Source organism: Volvox carteri (assembly GCF_000143455.1).
Source record: "Volvox carteri f. nagariensis unplaced genomic scaffold VOLCAscaffold_5, whole genome shotgun sequence".
Taxonomy (NCBI): domain Eukaryota; kingdom Viridiplantae; phylum Chlorophyta; class Chlorophyceae; order Chlamydomonadales; family Volvocaceae; genus Volvox; species Volvox carteri.
The window spans coordinates 1,178,308-1,203,692 of record NW_003307548.1 but is presented as its reverse complement, the minus strand read 5'-3'; the positions used below and the strand labels follow the sequence as shown (position 1 = coordinate 1,203,692).

At 55.2% G+C, this 25,385-nt stretch overlaps 3 protein-coding genes across 3 annotated transcripts; 1 reads left to right on the top strand and 2 right to left on the bottom strand.

Annotated features, from left to right (window-relative positions):
* Positions 1-1,088: 1,088 nt before the first annotated feature.
* VOLCADRAFT_103323 (uncharacterized protein) lies at positions 1,089-12,559 on the top strand (the record flags this gene model as incomplete). Its single annotated transcript, XM_002947194.1, has 24 exons — positions 1,089-1,853; positions 1,954-2,064; positions 2,123-2,279; positions 2,600-2,787; positions 3,096-3,227; positions 3,359-3,536; positions 3,696-3,825; positions 4,151-4,649; positions 4,889-5,114; positions 5,342-5,652; positions 6,005-6,155; positions 6,539-6,678; positions 6,810-6,959; positions 7,200-7,484; positions 7,699-7,888; positions 8,155-8,360; positions 8,732-9,224; positions 9,467-9,910; positions 10,015-10,163; positions 10,327-10,479; positions 10,704-10,898; positions 11,101-11,232; positions 11,682-11,885; positions 12,095-12,559. 24 exons carry the CDS (start codon positions 1,089-1,091, stop codon positions 12,206-12,208), a joined length of 5,703 nt encoding a protein of 1,900 aa, XP_002947240.1. The 3' UTR covers positions 12,209-12,559.
* Positions 12,560-15,757: 3,198 nt separating this feature from the next.
* Positions 15,758-16,151, bottom strand: VOLCADRAFT_87399 (uncharacterized protein; the record flags this gene model as incomplete). The annotated part of the gene is made up of 2 exons (XM_002947060.1): positions 15,758-15,817; positions 15,870-16,151. The coding sequence occupies 2 exons, from the start codon at positions 16,149-16,151 to the stop codon at positions 15,758-15,760; spliced, it is 342 nt and encodes a 113-aa protein (XP_002947106.1).
* A 531-nt stretch (positions 16,152-16,682) lies between these two features.
* On the bottom strand, positions 16,683-25,148 carry VOLCADRAFT_87398 (uncharacterized protein; the record flags this gene model as incomplete). Its single annotated transcript, XM_002947059.1, has 9 exons — positions 16,683-16,730; positions 16,940-17,164; positions 17,344-17,476; positions 19,631-21,432; positions 21,515-23,225; positions 23,416-23,572; positions 23,733-23,986; positions 24,470-24,531; positions 24,918-25,148. The coding sequence occupies 9 exons, from the start codon at positions 25,146-25,148 to the stop codon at positions 16,683-16,685; spliced, it is 4,623 nt and encodes a 1,540-aa protein (XP_002947105.1).
* Between the last annotated feature and the right edge of the window lie 237 nt (positions 25,149-25,385).

Here is a 25,385-nt window from a genome sequence, read left to right as displayed (position 1 = left end):
TTATGAAAATTTGCCGTGCGTCGTACAATTGGTGACGCCCGCGCTGGAAAAGTATTAGACATATAACACGTGCTACAACATTGGTGACGGCATCCCAATTGTGTGTTTTATTGGCATCCTTGTACATGCTGTAAATAAAGAGCATGTCTTCCGCAGGGCTGCCCAGTGGCCTTCAGGTGACATGGTACGAAATGTTTAGGGAGCATGTCAGAGCATACCGCTCTAGAGCATACTGACGCGGAAATTTTTACATATTTGCTAGGGAGCATACTGTGATACTGACGCGCCAAAATACGACCAAGACTACGACCAAGCAACCTAATTTAGTTGATGCGGGCATGCATTCAGCAATAACGGCGTAAGCTTGTGGAAGTGCGCCTCCTGTGTCTAAACACGAACAGAAAGAGGCTTGTACGGCATGCAGCCTTCTCCTCGGCCCCAACGGGCACCAAAACAATGCATATATGAGAAACATAAAGTCGTCTCGAAGCCGAAGAAACCGATTTGCCGACGTATGACAGAAACCCGACGCTGGGTCTCGGAGCCATTTTCGAAGTGCGTTCGGAGTTCCTACCATTACCATTACCATGTCTCATAACAATTTGTTCATGATTATTTCTTGTTCTTGTTACTTGAGAAGCTTGCCGTTTGCACTCCTTTTTTTTAACTTGGCAGCAATACATAATCTGTACGCAACCCTAAAAGCTACATCGATAGATAATGATGCTGAACCTCTGGATATAACGTACAGTTAAATTAAGGGCGTCGGGAGATGTATGGACGGCACTGCATTTGAGAATCAAATGGAAAGGCCACCTAACGGAGATGAACTAACCACCTCCACACTGGATGGAGGCAATGGCTTAAGTCTCGATGGTCATGGCAGACATGGGCAAAGTGGGCCTTCGACTGGCGAGGACGCAGCTGCCGAACCTGGTGGCACGGACGGCGGGCCAACGCTTGAGGATTTAGGAGGACCTCAAAGCCAACAGGACGGACAACCTGTTTCAGGGGAGACACTTGAGCTAGCGCCAAACCCACATGCAGTAGTCGGGGGCCTAGAGGGAAGCCCTGGAAACGCAAATGAAATGCTGGTGTCCACTGCACAGCTGCCTGCACTATCTACTCCTGACTTGAAGGACACTGGCAGCTTAGTTGAGGGGATGGCTGTCGACGTGCGTGTACTTCAGGATTACAGGGCACCAGAGGACGGGCCAGAAGGTACCGACCCAACAGGCGCCAGCAGCTCCCGAGCAACGGACGTCTCCCCGGAGGCCGATAATGTCCGTCCACAGGATGACATTGTTGCGGCAGACCCCGCCAGCACAGTCACAGCCGCGGACGAACTTCCTCCTCCCTCAGATTCCATGGCGGGGCCGAGCACGCTGGCAACAGATTTCGGTGGTAGGGCGCCAGCCGCACCCAGTGTGGGGCCTGCAGAGGCATTAGAGTTTGAAGGGGAATCTGAAGCCGTGGGCGTCAAAGAGGCGGAAGAAGGGCAGGAACTACCAGTAGATGGGATTGAGCCGGTTGCTGCCGATCCTGCTGAAGAGCTCCGCGCCCCCGTTGATAGCCGTGCACAAATACTGGCGGTATTGGGTATGGATACACACCGTCACAATAACGCGCTTCTCCTCGATGAAGATACGCTGGTGACGTGTATCGGATCCCATGTGGTGTTCGTATCGCTGAACACTAGCCACCGCCGCTACCTGCGTGGCCTGGACGGCGGCGGAGTGGGGGCGGTTGCAGTGCATCCTTCGCGGACGTTGCTGGCGATCGGCGAGAAGGCCCGTGGGAGCACAGGCCCCTGCGTGTACATCTACGCGTATCCCGAGCTCAAGTGCATTAAGGTGCGGTGCCATGCGATCCCCACGATGTAAGCGCACCCACGTGGCGCGGACAGTGTGCGCTGGGGATGAACCCCAACCGGTTGCGCCTTTGATGCCGCAGTGCATATTTCTCGTGATTGCCGCGAACCGCGTGTATCGACCTCGAGCTAGCACACTGTTTGGTCAATGCACAGTGATGGCATTCACCCGAATGTTTATCCTTCGCTTACTTGTAGGTGCTGCGTGCTGGCACGGAGCGCGCGTACAGTGCCCTTGCCTTTGACCTGAAGGGCGACACGCTTGCGTCCGTGGGCTCCTTCCCCGACTTCCTACTCACGCTGTGGGATTGGCGCTCTGAGTCCATCGTCTTGCGAGCGAAGGCATTCAGCCAGGATGTTTATACGGTGGCATTCTCGCCCTACTTCGAGGGCCAGCTGACAACCTCAGGTGAGTGCTGTTGGGACCCACTTTTCCTGAGTTCCCTTTTAAAGTTCCTGGGCACCAAGCAACTTGGAAGATGTTTGCGAGCAGTGACCGGCGGACCGGCTGGGGCTCTAGGAGATCACGTCCAAGAAGCTACGCTGAGCGCTGCTAACGTACATGATATCGAGTTGTGGGCTCGTGCCTTGTCTTGTCGATAGGCGGTTGCGTGGCTCATGATCGGACCGTGTGTTGCCCGTCCGAGTGCCAAGAGGCATAGTATCTGCTTGGCTCACCACCTCACGTGGGATCCATTTTCCTGGTAACCATCGTTCGCCTCCTTGCAGGCCAGGGCCATATCCGCTTCTGGCGCATGGCCTCTACATTTACGGGCCTAAAGCTGCAGGGTGCCCTGGGCAAGTTCGGCAACGTGGAGCTAAGCGACGTGGCGGGCTTCGTGGAGCTTCCGGACGGGAAGGTGCTGTCCACGACAGAGACCGGCGAGCTGCTGCTGTGGGATGGAGGGCTGATCAAAGTGCGTTAAGGGCAACTGGCCGGCTGTCGGCAGCACTCATAATCATGGAGAGGCTGAAGCAGTAGCCCAGTATAGGAACGTTTCGATGCAGTTTGGCAGCCCTTTAGCCCTACACCCCAAAGTACCCAATACCCAAGCAGGCACTTAAGCCCTTTGTGAGCGCTGTACGCAGTGGCTTTCATGGAGCTTTGTGCATGGCAAATTAGCAGTTAACATGTCGTGAGGACCCCCGCATACACCCTCGTAATTATGGGGCTTTGCAGAATTTCATTCCGTCTCTTCCACACTGGCTCAATTACTTGCAACAGGTGGTTTTGCTGCGGCCGGGCGGCAAGGCCTGCCACGATGGCCCAGTGGAGGTGCTGCTGCACGATCGGGCGTCAGGAGTCATTCTTTCCGCAGGAGCCGACGGATACGTCCGTGTGTGGGATTTCAACCAGGTACGCAGCGTGCATGGGGCAACTGTTGCGGGGTGCCATGCGCCCGGTCGCCGATGCCTGACAGCCTGCACATGCACCTTACGTCATTTTTCATTCCGTGTTGTCCGGACACTGCAACCGTATGCCACTAGGTTAATGATGCTGAGCCGCGCGAGGACGGTCACAGCCTGGAGCTGAAGCCGCTGGACGAGGTTCCGGTGGCGCCGGGAGCGCACCTGGTGTCACTGCTGTGGGAGGGTCGGCGCTGGGTGGCGGTGGACATGGCGGGCCGCATCTATGTGGTTGCCTTGCCGGTGTCAGGCGCCATAAGTGAGTCTCAGTACGTGTATCACCTAGGATGCCTACCCTACCTTCTAACATATTCCTCCTATTCCTACAGTAGTAAGTGTAGGCCAACGGTAGCATCGCTGAGAGGCGAAGTTTTCCCTTTGTCGAACCAGTGGCGGTACCTCCTGACGTTCCCCGCAGGCAAGGGTGCTTCCATCCTCTGCGCGGGGAGGCATCCCGCTGGCGCTGTGGCGGGACTGGTGCTGTCACCTCGTTCGCATGTGTGCATAATCGCCAGCCGGGATGGCCAAATGCGTGTACTCGACTACAGGTGCGCCAAACGCTTGGCAAGGCTTTGCTGGGAATACGTCGGCGCGGTTCCCTTCCGTTCCCATTAGGGAACGGCAGCGGCAATGCTCGCTCTTGTAGGAGTAGGATGCTAACATGTATCTGCCATTAGCGTGAACCGGGCAGCCCGGCGCAGGTCTCTAGGTCTAGAGGAGCCGGGGCAAAGGAAAGGTCCCACAGGAGACATGGAAGCCTCGCGGAGATCAAGGATTAATTGTACGGGTGCCGACGTCTCATCTGCGAATGCAATCCACGGACCAACTGCCATCACGTCCCTATCGCACATTCCAACAATGTGATATACGCAGGACCGGCGCAATCCTTGCAGAGGCTCCCGGATCTCAGCCCATTACTGCCGTTGCCGCCATCCCTGCCTCCACTGGAGTCGCCGGTATGGTTACCGTCGCGGGCTACCGTGACGGTGTCGTCCGGGTTTACACCCGGAGCGGGCCCTTGGTCGACCTGGATGCACCCGACGGCGTGGATGCGGATACGTCACCCTTTCCACAGAACCTTACCCTGGCAGGCGTGGCCAAGCCCCACAAGGGCTCCGTCCTGGCGCTGGCGGTGTCGCAGGACGCAGCCCGACTGGCGTCCTGCGGAGAGGACGGCACGGTCTTTTTTTTCGACCTGGCGTCCCTTGGGTCGACAGCGGCAAATGGGGTCCCGGCGGCGCCGCCGTGTGGCGTACTGGTACCGCGCGCGTACGTGCGGCTAGCACAGGGCACCGGCACGGTGGCATGCGCCACGTGGAGTGCGGATGGCGTAGTGTTGCTGCTGGGTACCAGCCGGGGCACCATTCTGCAGGTGCTTACGGGCCTGCCGTAGGGAATTCCGGGGTTAATTTGTTAATGGTGTTAATGCGGGCACTGGTACTGGGAGCTCGGTTTGTTATCCCGTCGGTGAGGCATCCCATCGGTGTCTACGTGAGCTCGTGCTGAACTGTGCGGTGCTTCAGGATGCGACTGAAAACATGGGCCAATGGATTGGCATCCGCGGCAGACATGATGAACCTGCCGTGCCATCTGCCCCGCTCTGCGCATCAGGTGTCTCTGCCGCCGAAAGATTTCGACACCCATCACTCGTACGAGTGGACGGAAGCGGTTGTACATTCGTACAATTTCTGTGTGCCGAAGCCTAGGCGGCCTAAGAAGGACAAGGGGGGAAACAGTCGGAAGGAGGGAGATGACGCCGGAGCGGGAAGTGGAGGACAGGAGGGCGGCGACCAAGACCAGGCAGAAGGCGACGCGGCAAAAAGCAGTCCCCAGGCGAGTATGGGACACTGGCCGAGCGCGGGATAGGCAGAACTATTGGTCCCACCGGTTAGCACGAGGACGGCTTGTTTCCCACGCAGGCATAATTGTGACACAATCTTAAGGGGCTTTGCGTATGTATGCTTCCCTGTACTTCACTAACCTCTAGGGCCATAGGCATGCAAGTGTGAGAGCTGGCGTGTACATGTTTGAAACCATCCCGCATGGTCACATCCGCCATCGCAGCCGTGGCCCACTATTACAGCCCGCCCAGGAAATGCACCAGGATTCGGTGTCAGCGCATTCCGTCCGCATGTTCATTAAAAGGATGGGAGCCCGTACCTTGGCGTGTGTGGTCTGCTGCGCAGGGCGATGACGAGGGGGCCGAGCAGGGCGGTGGCGACGAGGAGGAGGAGGGCGATGTGGAGGAGGACGAGGAGGGCAACCCCGATGATTTGGCAGCCTCCAGCGCGGAGTTGCTCACCATCGCGCTGGCGCCTGACGACCCGGCTACACTGCTAGTCACGGCTGGCGGGAGCGGGCATGCAGCACGCAAGGTGTGGCAATTTTGTAAAATCTATATGCCACAGCTGCGCGGGGGACTTTGGAGGGCTGGCTGGGGTGTAGCGGACAAAGGCTACTTGGCGCTGCAAGCCTACGTCTAATGGGACATTGGGGATTGCTTGATTGTCTGTCTGCTGCTTACTATCTGCACCCTAACTCGGCGCATCCATGAAGGCGCTATGGATTCATGGCACTCACTCAGGGTGTGTTACGCGGTTGTTCTGTGGATCAGCTCTCTGCCAGTGGCTTGACAGAACCTCCCATCTGTTCCTACATGTTAAATATGCTGGCTGTGTGTATGCGAGGCCGATGTGTGCGTTCACGTTCGGGTGCCCGGTCGTGCAGGTATGGCGCGTGAAACTAGGCGAGGCGCTGGCGACTCCACTGCTCGAGGGCTTTACGTCCGCGCCCGTCACTTTCTTCGGCTACTCGGCGGACGGGAACACAGTGCTGCTAGGAAGTGGGGATGGCTTGGTGCGGGTCCAGCCCCTGGATGGTGAGTAACTGGGTACTGCTATCTTCGAGGGTCCCGTTAAGCCTCTCACCCATGGACGGCGTGGTGTCGAGTACACCGTATTAGGACTGCCGCGTCGCCATAATGTTGTGGTTTCAATATTCTCTTTGCAATTGGCGCCGGTGGGCATCATCGGCTCCGGGCAGATTCATATACAGGACTGACTGTCCCCACATGTAACCGACATCCTCCTTATGCACACGCACAACCGCGCACCCCCTTTCATTGGAGTGGCCAGTTTCCTATGGACATATGCCATCTGCAAGGAATTCATGCCACGTGGCGCGTGTCGCTGTGTCACCGACAGCATTTCTCGTTGTGTTCGCTGTTTGCGGCAAATATACTGTGCCACGTGCTTTGCTCAGGGCCATACGGGGCTCCCATGGGGCCCTGCTGGGAAAGCCCGCTACATGATATGCAAACTGGCCGTGTGACGGCGGTGGCGTTGTCTTACGACGGCGCGTACCTGCTTTCTGCTGGACGAGATGGTTCCGTCCACTTGCTGGTGAGTCGTTGCTGGCTGTCCGGTTGGGTGCACTCGTAATGGATGCATCCATACAGCTGCTGCTACCCATGTCTCATGCATACACAATCTTGTACACTCACCATGCGGTGGGTATTTGTGTTTGCCTGCAGGCGCTGCAGTTGTTTGGCGCTGTGGAGCCGCAGGAACCACCCGCGGAGGACCTGCCCGACGCCAGGTTGCTGCTGGCTCTCACGGACATCACGTCACCCACTGCCTACACCCTCGAAGAGGAGAAGCAGCAGGCTGAACGCGACCAGCAGGTGCGATGCCTGTTCCTAGATCCCGTACACCGCGCAGGAATGTTGGACTGGCTCTTTCCCTAGCCAATTGCGACGCTCTCCCAGGAAACATGGCACTCATGGAACATCTTTATGGGCGCGACTTGAACTTTCGCATGTTACAACAAGTTGCCGTATTCCATCGTGCTATGCATCTGCTTATGTACTGCTAACTGCTGCTCACTGCGCTGTCGCCACCGCAACCCGCAACCCCAACCCCAGGTTCGCATGGCCGAGGAAAAGAAGCTGTCTGTGCGTGAGCGCCTGACCCGTATTAGGGCGGAGTTTGAGGCCCTGCTCGCAGAGAACGATGCGCAGGCGGAGGCGTTGCGCCTGAGCCGTGAAGAACTCGAGGTGGACCCGGGGCTGCGAGATATTATGGAGGCAGAGGCTCTCCGGCGCGAGGAGGTGGCGCGCCTGGAGCTGGCGTGGGAGAGCGAGCGGCAGAGGTTAGGGCTGGCCAAGCTGCGGAGCTATTTTCTAGACGGCGTGGAAACGGAGCGCGTGGTGGGTAGGGGTAGGATAGCCGCGAGCCGGATTTAAAAAGTTGTTGAGCCCGGGCATAGCGTGGGTCTATGAGCTGCTATATAACGGTTTACAAAGTTGCCGGTACTATGTCGGTAGGACGCACCATGCAGTGAAATGATCAGGGCCTTACTGCCTGTCCATACGCTTATGTACGCCACGCCATGTACGCGGTCCTGCCCTACGTCCCTTGCAGGCTCTCTACTCGCTGCGCAACGGCAGCATTGTGACCACCTTCCGCACCGCCAAGTTGTCCGAGGAGACACGTGCTGAGCTGGCGGCACTGCGTACTGCGGCAGCTGCAACAGCATCGGCGGCAGCTGCGAGCGGGGACGGCATAGGCCGAGATGGCATGAACAGCGATGCACGGAAGGGCAGTGATACAGGTGTGGCTCGCATGCTATTTGCGTATGCCTTGCCCAGCTTGCCGTTGCCGGACCGTGCTGCTTATCATAGAATGCAAAGTACCTGCATCCTTGATCTAATGTGTAGCGCTTACCACTCGCAACTTGAGCTAGGCATTTTTAGGCAATATCGAACAGTCCTTATTGATGCGCCATTCAAAAAAGCGTTTGACACGACATCCCCGTTAACAGTTGCAACATGCCACGCCCACCGGCGAACCGCCCCTGACCATTTGCTGTGCCAGCAGGTAACGGCCCGGCTGGAGACGCAGCTGCACGGGCCCGGTTGGCAGAGGCCACGGCGGCTCTGGAGGAGGGCACCGCCAGCGGCAAACTTAACAAAGCTGATTTGCGGCGCTTATCGCGTAAGCGCCGCGAGGCCGAGTGGGCAGCATTTAACGCCACTCGTCCCGACGACACATACGACAGCCCCGCGGACCTCAAGGCCATTGAGGTGGGCTCGCTAGCGCTTTGCGGACCGTGCTAAAGGCGGGAGGTTGACGAAGAACCGCTCGCGACTGCCTCAACCTTTGTGGTGCTCCAAAGATCGAAATTGTGCTTAAAGCCACCGATTGCCGGCTGTGCTCGTTGCGTTCGTAGGAAGCGCGGCGCACGATAGGCGACTTCAAGTTGAAGAGCGACCCCAACTTTGTTGTTCCGGAGGAGGAGCGCATGACGCCACAGCGCAAGCGCCATGCCATGCTTGAGCTGGAGGAGGCCCTCTATAACATCAAGCACGCCTTCAACGAGAAGTTCTTTGCGCTCCGTGACGTGAAGCGCAAGGTACTCAGTGATGTACATGCCAAGCTTCACGCTCTGGCTGAGCTGGCGGTGATGGCCAACTCTGCAGCGGGAGGAGGTACTGGTGTCGCTGTTGCCGGTGGTAGCGTCGACACCGACGCCACAGCCGTCATGTACCTTGCGCCCTTTGCATCCATTCCTGCCGCATTGCTACCAGATGAGCAGCCCGCAGAGGCCCGGGATGCGGTCACAGACGATGATCTCGCTGCATTTGCTGCACGCAAGCAAGAGGAGGAGCGCAAAGCCGCCGCCGCTGCAGCGGGTGGGCTGGGAGGCTTCGCGACCGCGGGAGGGGTGAAGCGCACGGCGGGCGGCGTTGCGGTACCTGCACAGCCGCACGGTGGCGCTGGTGGCGGCGGTGGTGCGGCAACAAGCGGCTCGATCGGGGGTCCAGGTCTGAGTGCCTCCGAGGAAGCTCTGGCCAAGATGATGGCGGCGGTGCCGCAAAGCGAGCTGGAGAAGGGCCTCGCTGCCTATAACCGCCGTCGAGTAGAGCACATGCGCAACAAGCTGACTGGTGGGTTGTGTACGGGACAATGGGTGCCAGGACAGTAAGGGTTCCGGTAGGGGCAATGAAGCCGCAATGCGGACCGCTGCCAATTCAAAACGGATGGCGGCATTACCCGGTAGGCGCAATCAGCTGGGGCGCGAAATCTCCGGATGATCTGCATACATTATGCGAAAGAAGAACAAACCCGTCCGCCCTGTCGGGCCACGACTTGACTGTTCCGTCAACTGTGATGCACGTTCAACGCTCAGACGAGGTTAACTCCATGATCGAGGCTTTTGACGACGCGCATGCCGCGCTGAAGGCGGAGAAGCTGGGCCTTGAGGCGGACGTGAAGGCAGGTGAGATGAGGCTGCTGGTGATGCTTCAGGAGCTGCAGCTGCTGCGTGAATTCGACAAGCGCGAGAGCGTTTTGCTGCAAAAGCGGCAGGCCAAGCTGGATGACAAGCAGGAGATTGTGGACAAGATCACGGAGTGCACCGATAAGCTGGAGCAGAAGCGCGTGGAACTGGAAGGGCTCATCGCGCGCCGCGCCGCGGTCATTGCGGAGCTGGACGCGATTCTACCCGAGACGGACCCCTACAGGGAGCCGCTAGTGCGGATTTTCCATCGACGCATCAAGCGTTCCAAGAAAAAAGCGGGCGGGGGTGACGACGATTACGACAGCGATGACGATGAGGATGAGGACGAGATGGGTACGTGCACGTTAGGAGGGAAAATACTGCTAGTGGGATACTTCGAGCGCTTAGTGCGACTTCCGGTGATTTAATGGGCTCATGCTATTCGATTGACTGCACAGGCGATGACGAGGCGGATGATGACGATGACGGTGGGGAGGAGGTGTGCCCGGCTGGCTGCGATCAATCAGTGTACGAGCGGGTGTGTGACTTGCGGGAAAAGCGGCTGGACGAGGAGGACATGATCGCCGAGTTTCAGAAGACCATTGAGGTGAGTGCTAGGAGGCATGCTGCCAGTATATCTGTGCCTGTATGCCTGCGCAGAACACAACTTAACGTGCGCCAGGACTTAATGGCAGTGAGGCACACTGATGTCAGAGTACCGGCACTGCCGAGCGTGTGGCTCACACTGCTGGTTTGGCACTCTGGCGCAGGTGCTCCGCAAGGAGAAGGAGGCTCTGGCTAAGAAGCAGCGGCTGGTGGAACAGGGCCTGGCTGCTGTCAACGCGGACATGGCGGAGTTCCAGAAGGAGAAGCAGGGCCGACTCAACCAGGTGGAAGTAGTGGTGTCGCTCAAGATGCACCAGGTACGTGCTAGTGCGTGTCGATGCCAAAGAAACCCGCTGTTGGCAGGTTGTTCTTCCCTGCCGACGGCCAACCGCACTCCATGCATAGCGGAATTTGCAGAAGCTTGGGTTGCAACCATGTTCCGAATAGTGTTTTGAGATCATGCTCATGGCACTAGCTGCCAGTTGTTGCTGCTACTTAACGAGGAAGCTGCTCGCCGACACGTTTCCTAACGTGCATGCAGGTGGAGTACCTTATCGACGGCTGCCTACCAGATGACCTTTCCGCGGCGCTAGTGTTCAGTGCGACGCAGCTGCGGCGGCTGCAGCGGCGGGTGGACGAGCTGGAGGACGAGAAGGCGGCTCTGCGGTCGCAGCATAAGGATCTCAAGCGTGAACAAGCGGGGCTGCTAAGAGACAAGGCTGAAAAGGAAAAAAAAGTGCGAACACGGTGCAATGGCGAACTGTGAAATAGGGTTCGCATTCTTTCGGTACAACTAACCGTCCAGCAGCGGCTCTCGTTCATAGCGGCTTTTACGAAGGCGGGGCGGGGTATGATAATCGCCCAAGCCTGTGCCGTAGCCAGTATGAGATTTGGAGCGGTTACCGGTGTCATCTAAACATCGCTACGTCTTCCTACAGGTTGCTGAGCTCGAGGCTCGAGCGCACGACGTGCAGATGCTTAAGTTTGGCCAAGTGATAGACCTGGAGCTGCTGGACAAAGTGAGCAGCAGCCGAGGCACGGAGGACCTTAAGGAAGAGCTCAGAAAGCAGGTAAATCGGGAGGGAGAACACCCGTTGAAGGCCCCGACTCAACCGTCCGGAGGCGCAGGGCTACAGAACTGTTGACTGGAGGTCGTATCCCGGATATGCGGCGGATCCTTTTGGGTACCTTCCAGCAGAAGCCGGGCAAACGGCCGCAGCACAGGACGCGGCTGAACGCAAGGATGACAGGACAATATCGAAGGACGGGAAAAGAGAGATTGGGCGCTCTCTTTATGCCTACCATTCAGTTTTACATCCAGTTCTTCATCCTACATCCAGTTTTGCAAGTATGACAGGACCACATGACGCAAACATGCCATAACTCTGGATTTAATTGGCTTTGCAAGCGAAGGCACAAGGAACCACAGAGCGCGACAACGAGACATTATTCCTGGCTGTCTCCGCCTTTCACGTGTAATTGCCATTTTCCGTGCTCGCCCAATTACTTCACATCGTAGGAGTTGCAATACGCGCGGGAGTTGGCGGAGTGGGACTCCAAGATTGCAGCCCGCATGGACGAGCTGGTTGTGCTAACCAGGGAGAACACCGCCTGCCTCAACGCCGTGAGCCAGCTGACGGCGGCCCAGCGCAAGCTGGAGACGGGCCTCACCGCCACACGCAAGGGACTGTTTTCGGACCCTGTACAACAACGTAAAGCTGAGGTGCGCCTGGGCTTCATCATTACACTGCCGTATGCCCGGTTTTACTCTCCGCGCCTAGGTTGCCCGGCACATGTGCACGGCAAACCGGTATCTGTGCCCTTTGAGTACCATGTCGACCGTATACTAGATAATGCATACAGAAGCCTATACAGGAACCCGTGCAATGGACGAAACCCAGCTGGATGCCACTATCCCAATGGTTGGTGCAGGTGGAGGAGCGTGACGCGCTGGTGCAGTTGGTGAATGCACAGGCGCAGGAAATTGATCGTCTGAAGACACAGCTGCTGGCGTTGCGAAGGAAGGATACGAGCATGTACGCATGACCGGGGGCAACCCGGGTATGGAGGATGCCGGTTGAGAAGAGTGGTTATGGGCAGTACTGCAGTTGTGACATTGATGGAGATGCCGGCACTTGGTTGGGACTGAAAGGATTGAACCTACGCCCGGAATATTGTTCTAATATAGCGAGAATTCGAAGTATTCTGGCACTGGGACGGAAAAGTACGGCCCCGGCAAGATTTTATGTCGGTCCGGGTCAGGTGCTCGGAGGGTTTCGGACATGTTTCTGAGATCATGTTAAGATGATTTATGTGTTGTGATTTCCATAGTAAAACTACCAACACAGTTAAAGTACCGTCAGACTTAATAATGACTCTTAATGACTGAAATGAGTGCGGACGGTCCCAACACTCGGAAACCAGGCCATGTATGCAGATGCTAGAACTCTGGCTGCCTCACCGAAAGCGGTTGCTCGTGCGGGCTGTGGAACATATTTTGCGGATAATCCCTCCAAGCCATGGATACTGAGAGTCATAAGAACCAGAGAGGTATTTACCCAAATAGTTTGCATCTTTGGCATGTCCAAACCCTAAGCCAGGTGCTAAGCAAAGTTCATGATACAATTATGATAGGCCATTTCCCAAGTACCGCCATGTCCCGCCAGGTACCCAAGCATACCGGCACTGACGTCTAGCATTGCAACTATTTTTTATGCCATGTACCGCCAGCAACCCTCGCTACGCTAACGCTGTATGTCCAGCCTAAGCCATAGTTCTACGCAAGTCAACTGCGCTACCCTACTCCGTCGAAATTATGATAAAGTATCGCTTATGACCCCCCTGTAATGGCCTTGTTTTTGTTCATACACGGCGCGCACAGTTGTCCGCTGTTTCGTTTACGGTACATTAACCTTGTGAACCGTGCTTAGAACACTAAATTCTAGGCTTGAACGCTTGCGCAGATTTTTGATGTACGGTTTCAGAATCTGCCTTGAAATGCGCCTAAAATCCAAGCTCCAGAAAAGGTATCCATAAAGTTCGGTGATTTTTGCGCGGGGCGAAGCGCCCAGGGGGCCCCCGCTCTGTAGGATTGCCCATGTCCGTGCGGCCGTGTGCCCGTGTGTGTGTAACGGACCAAACATATTATCTCGCCCGGCTGAAACGCGTTATTGGTAATATATTGTATTATCTATTGCAAGGTATCTCGCCTGTAGCCAACAAAAATCGTATGGCTTTGGCTGCCTACTTTGACTGCCTACATTGACCGAGCTCAAAGTCACATCAACGTAATCTCAAAAGGTGCCGCGTATCTCATAATTGAATTCTGAGATGACGCCGTATGAGAACTCGAACACCCAGCTTGCGTTACCATTTGCCCGCACGGGCATTCCGACTTGCCATCAGCAGGCCGACAAATTTGCTTTCATTTCTCTATGAAGTACGCAAGCTGTTCGTTTGTACAATTACTTTGGCCAATGCTCGGGGCCTCCGAAGACTTGCAGTGTGCCGCGATAAAGCTCGCAGGTGTGGCGGATTGCTGAAGCCACTGGCGCTTCGGGAATAAACATCCCAGACAGCACCGGAAAGTGCTGAGGGCTTTGGGGAAGTGTGTCGAGCTAGGCTTTGAGGGGGCCACCAAGGGCGCATGAATGGGCAGGTCCATGCCTGAAGGGGTGCCGTAGGCAGTGCGTAACGGTGCTGTACGGCGCTGTTTTCCGTGCGTGTTATGGCTGCGGCACCAGACCGCAAAGCCAACAGGCTGAAGGCTGGCAAGCTGCGATTGTGTCTGCTGAGCGTTGAGCAGCCGGCCTGGACCGCGGACTTGGTGGCCGAGCCCCTGCTGTGTGCCGGTAGCGGCACCTCAGACTCATACGTTTACGCCCAAGCAAGGCCTGTCGGTGGCAGGTCGCGGAGCTCCCGACTACGTGTAACGGCCAATGACTCTTAGCCGTATCTGCTAGGTTCCAGAGACACCGTCTCTTCAACAGGTTATGAGCCCCGGCTTCCTGCCTCCCGCGCTCAGACAAGCATACCTCCCACAGCATCAGCACTGCTGCAACAAGCACAGCTCCCACCACGTCGACACTACCCATCAATTATCACACGTGCCACCCTAGCTACCGGCCTGTACAGATATACGGGGGCTCCGCCCTCTTTCCGGCTTCGAGGAAGCCGACACAGCTTGTTAGGGCAGGAATGGGTCTCAGTGGTTGCAAAAATCGACATGGCCGCGATCGCTTAAGGTGTCCACTACGAGCAGACGCAATTGCCTCACACACGGCCTAAGCACTAACCATTAATTGGCCCCTTTCCCATGACACCCATCTTAGGAATGCTTCACTTCAACAATCCGGTTTTGTAAGGTGGCCGAGGGATGCACGCAAAAGAACTCGTCCTGGCAGAAATGTAATCGTAGTTGGTTCACAGTGCCGCGAATGATTTCTTGTGTGTTACATGGTCGTGGGGGTGCGTACCCCGTACCGCCCAATACGAGCCGAGGGCTCAAGGGCTGCCATATCGCCTATAAGCACGATCCTACCTCGCACTTCAGACAAAGCAAGTGATAAAGGAGACGAACTACCAAGGGATGCGGTGGAACCACATACGTTCCAGCATCTTGGCCAGACGTTCAGGTTCCCACTTCATAGCGTCCCTTCATATGCTTTAAGCATGGGAAATCAATATCAGATCTGATTTCGCCGTACACTGGACAGTCCAGCAAGACGTGCTTCTCATCTTCAATATGGCTATCAGTGCAGGTACATGACGCTGCCCCGTGTGCGCTCTGTTCGCCGCCAACGCTTAACAGCAATGCCTAAACTGCATAAGCTTACAATTCGCTGAACGCGGGATGAATGTTGTGATATACGGGAGCACCTCCTTCCTGCCCGCTTGCTCAGCCGCCAGACCCATCCAATGCTTCTGTTTCGCCATGTGGATTTCCGGTTGCTTACCGTCTGACGGGTACACGTCTGGCTGGATATCTAGACGCGTATGCTTCCAACCGCTCATCAACCGTTTCTTAAACTCCGATGCCGAACTTCCGGCAATGGCCTATCCATTAATTAAAAATACCGTCAAACTGGGATTTCGTATCAGGCAACGTGATGACCCTTTGCAGGATGGACTAGTCGCATGTGTATCCCCCAGCCTTCATCACCCGTGTGACCTCCAGGTGCCACTTGCCCCACAGATAGGGTTTTAAGGTTTTAGCTCATCTCAAAGAAGATGCACAGGGGTGACGACTCCGTGAAAATCCTCCTAGTTCATGACGAGAATGCAGCCGGCTCCCACCCCTCAACATCCATCTTCACAAATAGCGTCGGCAGGGCAGTGTACAAAACTGAAGCACCGAGTGTGCCCGAGTGTCCGTGGTCCGAGTGCCCCAGGCCACTTCATCTGGTTGAACATGAAGGTCAGTCGGTTACTCGAATTTAGCAAGCGCGCTTCCATGTTGCGCAACGCGTTAAATGAATGTGTCAAGCCAAGCAGTTTTCCTTGAATTAATGGCTTACAAAACGTAATCAAACGCTACCTTTTTTTAATTTTTGTCGGCAGACCCCTTGTCCCGCCCTGGCATGAATTATGAATTAATTAAATCATAACAATGCCCGCAAGCCCTATCCGGAGACTCGCCCGCCGCGTATTGGCGGTCTTTGCCATCACAACAGACAGAAGCAGCAAGTGGATGAGAAACAACACTCACCTTGACGTACAGTACAGGCTGGCGCACTATTTCGTCCAGCTTCACCGCTTGCGTGGCGACGTGTGAAGGAACGTTGCTGGCATCCGGATCGCCCTCAGGCCGAGCATTCCAACCGTCAAAATTTACATCCAAGGTGTCCAACACAATCCCCTCGAATACTCGGACGCTGCTCGAAAAGCCATTAAGGGCAAGAGACATGTTCAAATACACAAGGACTTCTTTATTTGCATCGAAGGCGAAAGCCTTACAGCCGAAGGCTACTGCAAGCAAGCTGTAGTACATTACGTGACTACCAACATCCAGAACCAGCTACGGGCCGCCCGCCTTTTCACAAAAGTGCGATAAAATCTCGATTGTGCGTTTAGTCTCTGCAGGAGCCCATTGCCCTGATCGGACGAGACGGGATTGCGTATGAAAGATAATCTGCAGAATCATGTCTGTGATGCAAGGGGGCTCACTCCAAAATCATAACGAAGAAATCTGCTCCTCTAGCCTGGCGCCATTCAAAGTCGGCCGTAGATGTTCAACTGGACTGTTGGGTGCCGTAGGGAACACAGGTTTGCTCCAGCTGGCAAGGCTATGAAGTAACATACTGGCGACGCGGCTTGGAGCTGCTTTTATGGAGCATTCGTTGCAGACGGTAATGTGTGTGCACACTAGGGGAAGAGGCAGCCCTTGAAAATCATTGCAGAGCCATAGTTTTGGTGGTCTAGAGGGGAGAGAGCGCGCGAGTAGACTGGCCAGGCGAAGTGGGGGCAGATAGCCTGTTTAGGGTTTCCAGAGGTGATGTGGCGCCTTTCGTGCGGCTCTCGCTTAGTTCGGCTCGCAGTCTTCTGCACCGCTGTGTTGCCTAGCCAGGGGCTGGGAAAGCACCCCGGTTGGCGTGAGTGAGGGTCTAAGGCGCGCGCGGAGGAACAGACGGACGTAGAGCCGCGCGCCCGCCCCTGCGCTGTGTTTCGGCCCGGTCAGGTCCCCCGGTGCTCGCCCTTTCTCGGGACGAACCGCCCACAGTGTAACACCCCAAGAAAGATAAGACAAGACAGGATGACACAGCAATAACGAAAACGCACCACTAGAAGCTTCGAAAAGCAATTCCGTACGGCATCCATGGGCATGACTTGCGTACTGCCGTACTGCTGAATCTCCATGGTTACGGCTCCCAGCCTGGACGCCAGCGATCCCGTTACCGATGGCCGTAGCTGCAACTGCGAGGCAGACGGGCCCCGCGGCAGCTGCTTCTGTTCCTGCTGCTGCTCCGCTGCTGGCAGCGGCGGCGAGGGCGGCAGTAGCGGCGGCTGTTGCGGCGGCGGCGGTTGGAGGCCGAGGGTTGGACGAGGTGGCGGTGGAGGTGGGGGACGCTGGTCGGGACGTGGGCCGGAGCCTTCCCTGGACGAGTCTTCGTTGGGCCGTTGTGGTCCTGGGTGACTAAGAACAAAGTCCGCCAGCTCGAGAGCTGAGACTCGCATAAACGCACATGTCGCATGTACAATAGATCGTGGCGTCGATGGAATACTAAATAACGGCAGCGGGCGCTGCATAAACTCAAGGGTGGAGGGTTCTCCGAGCTAACGTAGGCGTATACGAAGAAGGGCAGCCTCTTAAACGACCTGCGAAGTACAGATGGGATGTACGGCAGCAGTTTATGGGCGTGGTAGTGCACGGGCATGTAGTCCCACAGAAACCAGCTAATGTATAATCGTGATGTTATGTGGGAGTAGTGGGAAAGGCGACCGGATGCATATATTTGGAATTGCAATAGCAAGCCCCTCTTGTCCATCGCAACTGTCACCATATCCTCTGCTATGTCCGCACTGCGATAGGGAAAAGTAGTGATGCGGACTAACCCGGCTCTGTTAGGTCACACCCTTTAGACAATGGTGTTCCTGCCGTCCCTCCGTCCCATTACAGATGTAGAAAGCGACAGCATTTCGCGCACCCTGGGCTGCTATTGCTGCTGCTGCATGTGAGGCGGCAAAGGCCCTGCCATCTCGGTACACGGTACTATGGGGTAAACAGCAGCTTTGATAGAGACTAACTGGAATGAAGCGAGGGTGAATCTTCCGGCTGTTCTCCTGACCAGTCGGGTATGTGTATTTGCAAAAGCCAGCAACGACGCACGTTGGCCACATGGGAGTGTAATTGCCTGCCCGGCCACTACCGCAGCCAGTGCTGCCAAGAGGCATTCGCTAGTGGTCAAACAATCCGTCCTGGACCCCTGCCCCAGCAACAGAGGTCACTGACCAGGGCACAACGGCCTGGGCCCCCTACTGCTGGATTACATGGCTCCCATGGGTCACAGTTTGAACGGTCCCTGTGCTCAGGGCCCATTTCCTTAGGCATGTTCTTTGGGGCCGTAGTTCTGAACATGCGTTTGAATGCATATAAGAATGCCGTTCTCCAAATTCATAGCCATAAAGCACCTTAATTTTAGAGTTCGTGAGGGTGGTATGAGGGTGTTTCGTTAGGGTCACAAGGGTCACGCCACTATTGATATTCAGTGAGCACTTCAACTGAACCCCCTCATACCGAGGCAAACACAAGAAGGTAGTGGCAGTACCATCGTGCTGGCTTGCTGCTGGCGTCCAACCGAGCCATGGTGGCAGCCAACCACTGTCTAGCAGGAACATCAAATGTGCAATGGAGCAAGTGTGGGACCAAACCTATGGTAGGCAGCTGTGAACTCTTGCCATACCGAACACAAAGCTGCCATGTCAAAAGCAATAAGCAGAGCACGATGAAAGGAGGAAATGAATTGCACGGTACCATTCCCAACTACGACACTTATCACTCCATCCCCACCATGTGAGATGTGACACCATAAATTCTCAACATCGAACCACCGCCATGTTACATGCATGTGGGATCAGAGGACCCCTGTTGAAAGACTGCACCATACCTTACGTTGTCCAAGCCGCTTACCAGATTAAAATCCAATTGATATGAGGGCGTAGAAAGCGCTCGCTAAATACTGACTCGACCTCCAGCGCCCTTCGATGTGATTGTGTGTTACAAGCCATTGCTTGCAAAAAGCAAGAGCACTATACCCTCTACAAACCCAGTGGCCGCAACGTCCTATAAACCAGGAATGGCTCAGCACAATAACGAGGGAAAACAGACAAAAACGGCAGTGCTACGCGTTCATGACAAGCAAGTACACAGCCCTCGCCTATGATGCTAACATCATAACATCGCTCCACTCCCACACACTGATGTCACACCAAACATATAGAATGAAAACGATAAATTCGAGTTCGTAATGCGTATGCGCAGCCAGCACAACATGAATTAAGAGCACAGAAAACACACAGCTAGGCCAAGTCCTTGAAATATGATACAGCCGCCGCAAGGATCGTGATGTCGCAACGAACACACAGCCGCATCCTAATTCTGTAAAACGCACACACTGTGCTACTTTCCGTGACCAGGATATACGTTTCTTCGACGCTCTACACAACACTACCCATCGTTAACCGGGTAAGCGGCCAAGCTATGCAGGACCTAAAATCCCCACTGCAGCACGGCGAAAAGTGTGTTTCGGCCACAACCGCGCCACTATAATTGGTGAAAGGGCCATACAAGGCCATCGGTGATTACGGTGTATCGTGGCAACCCGCAAATGCACGACTTATTTGCCACTGAGCGCATCCCTGGTCATTGCATAACCCCATGCTACAGGGGTCCTGTCATCGGTCATACTGTCATCTACCTGACTTCACGCCGTTATATTTTGCAGCAGTGACAAGTATCCCCCGGCTACTGACCGCCAATCCTTCCCGGACGACAGCTCTCTGGCTGCCTGTTGGTACTTCACTCTGAGGCCGTCATCACGAAGCAGCTGCAATATTCCTTCTTGGAGCGAGGTGGGGCTTTCAAAATCTACTAGCACACCGCGGCCCGGCAACACCGACACGGCATGATCGAAGGGGGTAGACACTATTGCTTTCCCAGCGGCAAGGGCCATAGTAAGGGTGCCTGAGTTGGTCGTGATGCGATCCTTATACGGCAGGACGTAGATATCAGCCGCCTGGACGTATTGCAACAACAACTGATCATTGATGAACTCGGTCACAAACCTGACGTGGTCCATGATACGATGATCTGAAACAGCCTTGACCAGCTGCTCATAGTAATTCGCGCAAGGCCAGCCACAGTCCGGGTGGGGCTCGCCAACGACTAAATACACCACGGCGGGGAACTCCTTTACGATTGTGGGCAAGGCGTCCAGCACCAGATCAACACCCTTCATGGGGTTTATTAGGCCGTGCGTCAACAGTACAGTCCTTCCAGTCAGGTTTAGCATTGCCTTCGCTGCAAGCGGGTCCACAGCAGATATCACTGGCGCTCCATGTGGCAAAACCACGACGTTGTTGCCCGGGATGCCGTGGAACGCCCCCAGCTTGTTCCGGGAGGATTCAGACATAACGACAACTGCTGTGGATGCTGCCGATAATTGCTGCAAAATGTATTGGTCCGAGTTTCCCAGGTTGTCGCTGAGCGTGTGAATGACAGTAACAGCTGGCACCTCCAGCATTTTTAAAAAGCAAACAACCAAACATCCAGTGGTACCACCCCAGATCCCAAACTCGTGCTGTAATATGGCTGCATGAAAGCCACCATCATTTATGAGGCGAGCTGTCGCGATGTAGTCTCCATAGTTTTCTTGCCGTATAACATGCATGGTAGGATCCATACCAAATGGCGCCGCCTCCATATCGCCGACCAGCGGAAATACTTCAACTGAGCTGCCTTGGGGCAGCAGTGGCCGCAAGTAGCGCAGTAGAGCTGTGTTGAAGGTAGCAATCCCACACCGCCGTGGAGGTGCTGTCGACACCACAGCAATCTTCAGGGCTGGTGTTGTCCGGTGCACACGGATACTAGCCTTAGGGAGCATGGCACATATGTGCACATCGGTTGGTACTGGGTCTTTCGCCAAATCCAGGGATCTCGCTGTGCGAGGGCGCGAAAGCTGGTATTCACTGATCTCCTTTAGCCTTTTCAGAACCATGTTGCTCACCACCTCATTGTCATACTCCTTGACCATCCTTACCCTTGCCTCGCGCCCCATCGCATGCAGGCTTTTGCTGCTATACGCCGCACGGAATGCAGCGATCAGCCCCTCAGCACACGGCTCAGCCCAACGAGCTCCACGAAACCACGTGTCTGATCCATGCACCTCAGTAGACGTGTAGTTAAGCTGAAACGCAAAGCCCGGCTGGATGTGCTCAGCTAAACCAGCAGAGGTGGTTGCTATCAGTGGCTTGCCCAGGCTCATGGCTTCCAAGTACAGACTGTTCCACCCGTCACCTCGGGACGGTACCACCACCACATCAACCGAAGAGATGATTCTGAGCAGCTCAATTTGTGTCAGTTGCCGGCCGAACACGTACACGTGCGGTGCCCCCCGTGTAGGCTCAGGATACATACTGATGGAACGGAGGTACGTATCATTGCTTGAACGGAGGAAGGTGTTCATGGTCTCGTAGATAGAAGCCCTTTTGTAAGACAGCTCGGGGGACATCGCCGTGTTGATGTATAGGGAAACATCTGTGCAGTTACGAAAGGCCTGCAGACGGGATGGAGCCGCGTTCAGTAAGAAGAGCAACATACGTATAGATCAGTGCCAGCATACACAACAGTTCTCTTACCGTCAGGTACGCCGAAAGCACTGCCTGCCAGCCCGCGTGGTCATCCAACCGGAATGAAGACAGGAAAGACAGCCGGGCTTGTCTTGGTAAAGTGAGCGGCTCCCAAATGTCGGGGTCATAAAAGTGAGAGTCCACGCTTTCAGGAATGACGAAAATCTTGCCTGTCCTGACACCTTGCTGTCTTAGGGATGCGGCATGCCAGTTGGACGGTACCCAGACCTCATCCAACTCGTTCTTCACCTGGTCGATCCACTGGCGATGGATAGGGTCGACATCCCACCCGTAGCGACCAATCAAGTACGTGGATGAGTTGCTTGGGGGCCATGGCCATGCAGCCAGCTGCCGGTAATCCTTCTGGTGAACAATGATGTCTGAAGGCAGGTATGCTGATAAGCGCCGAAGCCGGTACAGCCGTTGCGTGAAGGCCAGTGGCATCCCCTGGAGGACATCTGGATGCTCACAGAATGGCCAACCACGCTGTATCTGCGCCCTAAGCTGCAGTTGGCCCTCCAGATGCTGCATGAGGTTATAAGCTTTAATGCCTTCATATCCACCACATTGCATGGCCCAGCTCACAGTAGCGTTAAACGCCAGTCCAAGTGCATGCTGTGACGCGAGATCGGCTCCCCATACCTCATCAAACGCCTGCAATGCGGCTGTGTCCTCGTGCTGTATGCGTGCTGCAGTATCAACAAAGGCACCCTGCGGAGACAGGAGCACAGCACGGCCCCCGCGCTGAAGCTTGAGTGCCATATCCGAGCAAGCCAGGTTGCTGCCCAAACCTGAAGGAAAACCATCCTCCAGAATTTTGCGAAAATCAGAGCTGTGCATAAGCCATGCCGAACAGCCTGCACCACGTATCATCATGGTCTTCATGGTTGGCTGGTAATTCCATGGATAACCTGCGTACATCTCGACAGGCCGCAGCACCTGACGTCCCAAGTAGTCATCGTACGCCTGCTCAAAACGAGACCCAGCACTTTTAATTGTGCCGTTTGCGAATAAGATTTTGGCAAAAACCGCAGACGTGTCTGTATGCAGCTGCAGGTCATGCGCAAGCCCTGACAGCCAGCCATACAAAGGCACCAGGGACTCGGCGACCACAGCAGTGTAGGGCGTCGTGTAGGCCTTTGCTAGTGCCAGCTTCAAGCCATACTGGACACATGCATCCCAACGTAGTGAAACGTTGGGCCGCAGGAGTACAGCATCCTGAAGGTTATCCAGACTGGAATTACCCAAGTCCTGGCGTGAGCATGCAACCATGAACACCTTGGCATGGCATGAGTGGCCAGCGAAGTGCTGCAGATGGGTCGCAAGCGTCTGCAGCTGGGGGAAGGGCGTGCGCTCCAGTACAGGCACTATTACTGCCGCATCACATTCGGATACATGGCTTGGCACTGCAAGGCTAGCCCAGGTCGGTCTAATGGGAGGCGGCCCAGTCCAGAGTGGCGACGCGGTCACGTTCAGAACATGGTCCCTTGTAGGGAGCTCGGTTGACATGCTCATCACCACTTCGTTTGGCTGGAGCTGACGACGCCACGCGCGAATATTCCCGATCTGTCCCGGAAAGCGGCTCTCAAACCAGCGTGGAGATCGCCCTAAGTCCAGCTGCGTAACATCCTCGGGAATGCTGACCTCCATTGTTTGGCGAAGGAACCCATTCACATAAAAACGCAGAATCCCAGATTCGTGGGTCATTGCAAAGTAATTCCTGCGGAAGCATGGTCAGAAACAATAGGGTGAATGCATCTGGTCACAGTCAACGGGGAGCCGCAGTGACCCTACAGGAAGTAAAGCAGACACACATGATCCCTCTCGATGCACGTGTTGACATGCATCATCAATAGAAAGCTGAAACGCAGTCAGCATCTGTCAACTATTAAGCCGTTCAGTCGTCATACCAGCTGTTTACGGTGACTGCCCCGGAATATTGGTGGAAGGGAGGCGCTTCACGCAAGACTGCCGATGCCCAGGCGCCATCTGGAGTATCAATGGAATACGCCGCAAGACAGAAGAATGTGGACAGGTCATGCGAGTTCCGTGTGACGACAGTGCAACCTGCGAGCAGCGAGCACCAAAATAAATGCAACAAGCCTTTCATGTCGCGAGAACCAGATGTCCACATGAAAATGGCTGTAAAGTGTGGTGTCCTTTGACACATCGATGAATGCTTCGGAGAATGTCCTCGCACTTAACACGTACCCTTTCGCAGACTTACCGGGCAACTGCGCACACTCTCGCAAAGCATCATCGAAAGATTGGGTCTGGTAGGAACGTATGGTAAGGTCCGCGCAGTGCCCACGCAGGCCGGGCTTATGTTCAAATTGTCTTCGCACGTCGGGCCACGCCGATTCCACGCCAACGTACGGCACCGCGGGCGCCGCGAACTTGAGGCTCACCGGGCCAATGGAAAATGCGGTAACGTCAAACACTTCATCCAGGGCTGTGTCCAGGCGCACCCAACCTGCCACGCTGCCCACACGCACCAAAACAATTTTGTATTACAAACGAGGCGAATAGCATCAGCGGCTCACATGGTCGGCGATTTGACACCAAAAGGAAGTCAGACGTCAGCCTCTTAGTTAAGCAGTTCGTTGTGATTTGCGCTAGGGCCCACCAACGGATGCTATGGTGCAGTTGGTCGGTTCACGTCCCTGGTCTCGGGATATTCAGGGTTCGCCTTTTAGTAGAGGTTACTGCGGCAACGGAACGCGTGCCAATTAAAAATATTATAACTACAACCGGTTCCTTCCTCCTGCCTCCCGGCAAACCCGCCATCCGCGGCCACCATATGCGGTCATTGCACTAATTCCAGCCCTAAAATCTGTTGAGCGGTTTGCAAGTCCCTATATGATCGTCTGAGTCCAACCAGGGAAGCAGAATCAGAATAGGTGGGTCGCCAAGTCCTGTGCGGTTGTGACACTTGCTGTTCTGTTGTAAACCGGCCAGCCTCACCTCCAAGATTTCGGCACCCCGCCGCCATTGTTAAAGGTGTGGCATACTGAACCAGCACCGCACTGCATGGCGAATATGAAATGCGCGAATTGGGAATGTTTAAAATCGATTGCGGTACGATTGCGCGTGCGCCGGTAGCACATGTAGCCGGGGAATGTGATACGCTGTTGCACTTAGTGCAGGGTGTCCTAAACTGGAATTCGGATAAGTGGGTGTTCACAATGAGATGCGAAGATGAAACGTTTGCGCAACAAGGCCCAACACATGGCTAAATCTATCCATGTACAATGTTTCGATGTTTCCCAACATGGAAACGCCAGTTGTTGCTACGCAGCCATGACCTGGACAGGAGTATGCGACGCGAACAAGCACGACTGCAAGACTAGCTACGCGCAGTCATGGGCACATGTATGCCTCAAGTACGTCCTAATCGACGCTGCATTCGCACCTGGAAGTTGCGCTGGTCAAACAAGCCACTGAACAAGGTTATAAAGCAGTCCCCGCTGAGGCAAGTGAGGAATTGTGAGCGGTCCTCTAACTGATGGTGGTATTTGTGCGTTGTAAGCCATGTCGAACAGGTGATCAAAAACGCAAGCGCCAATAGAACCCAAGAGCACTTATACGAACAGAAATAAAAAAACTTATGAGGGTGTACTATCCGAAGAGAGGATCGTCCCATTTGGGATTGCGTCCTGCTCCCGACGCGGTTTAGGTCTACGCTTTATCCCTGTGCCGGGCTGGCTTCTCGAAATCTCGCATAGGTCAACCCTGCATTTCATGTCACGCAGGATCATTATTCATTCATTACATAATGGATTGTCAGTACCCTTGGTATAACGGTACCTTGGTCTATTTGCGGTCAGTCTCTAAAGTACTTCGGAAACGGGACAATCCTGCTGCCGATGGATTCATACTT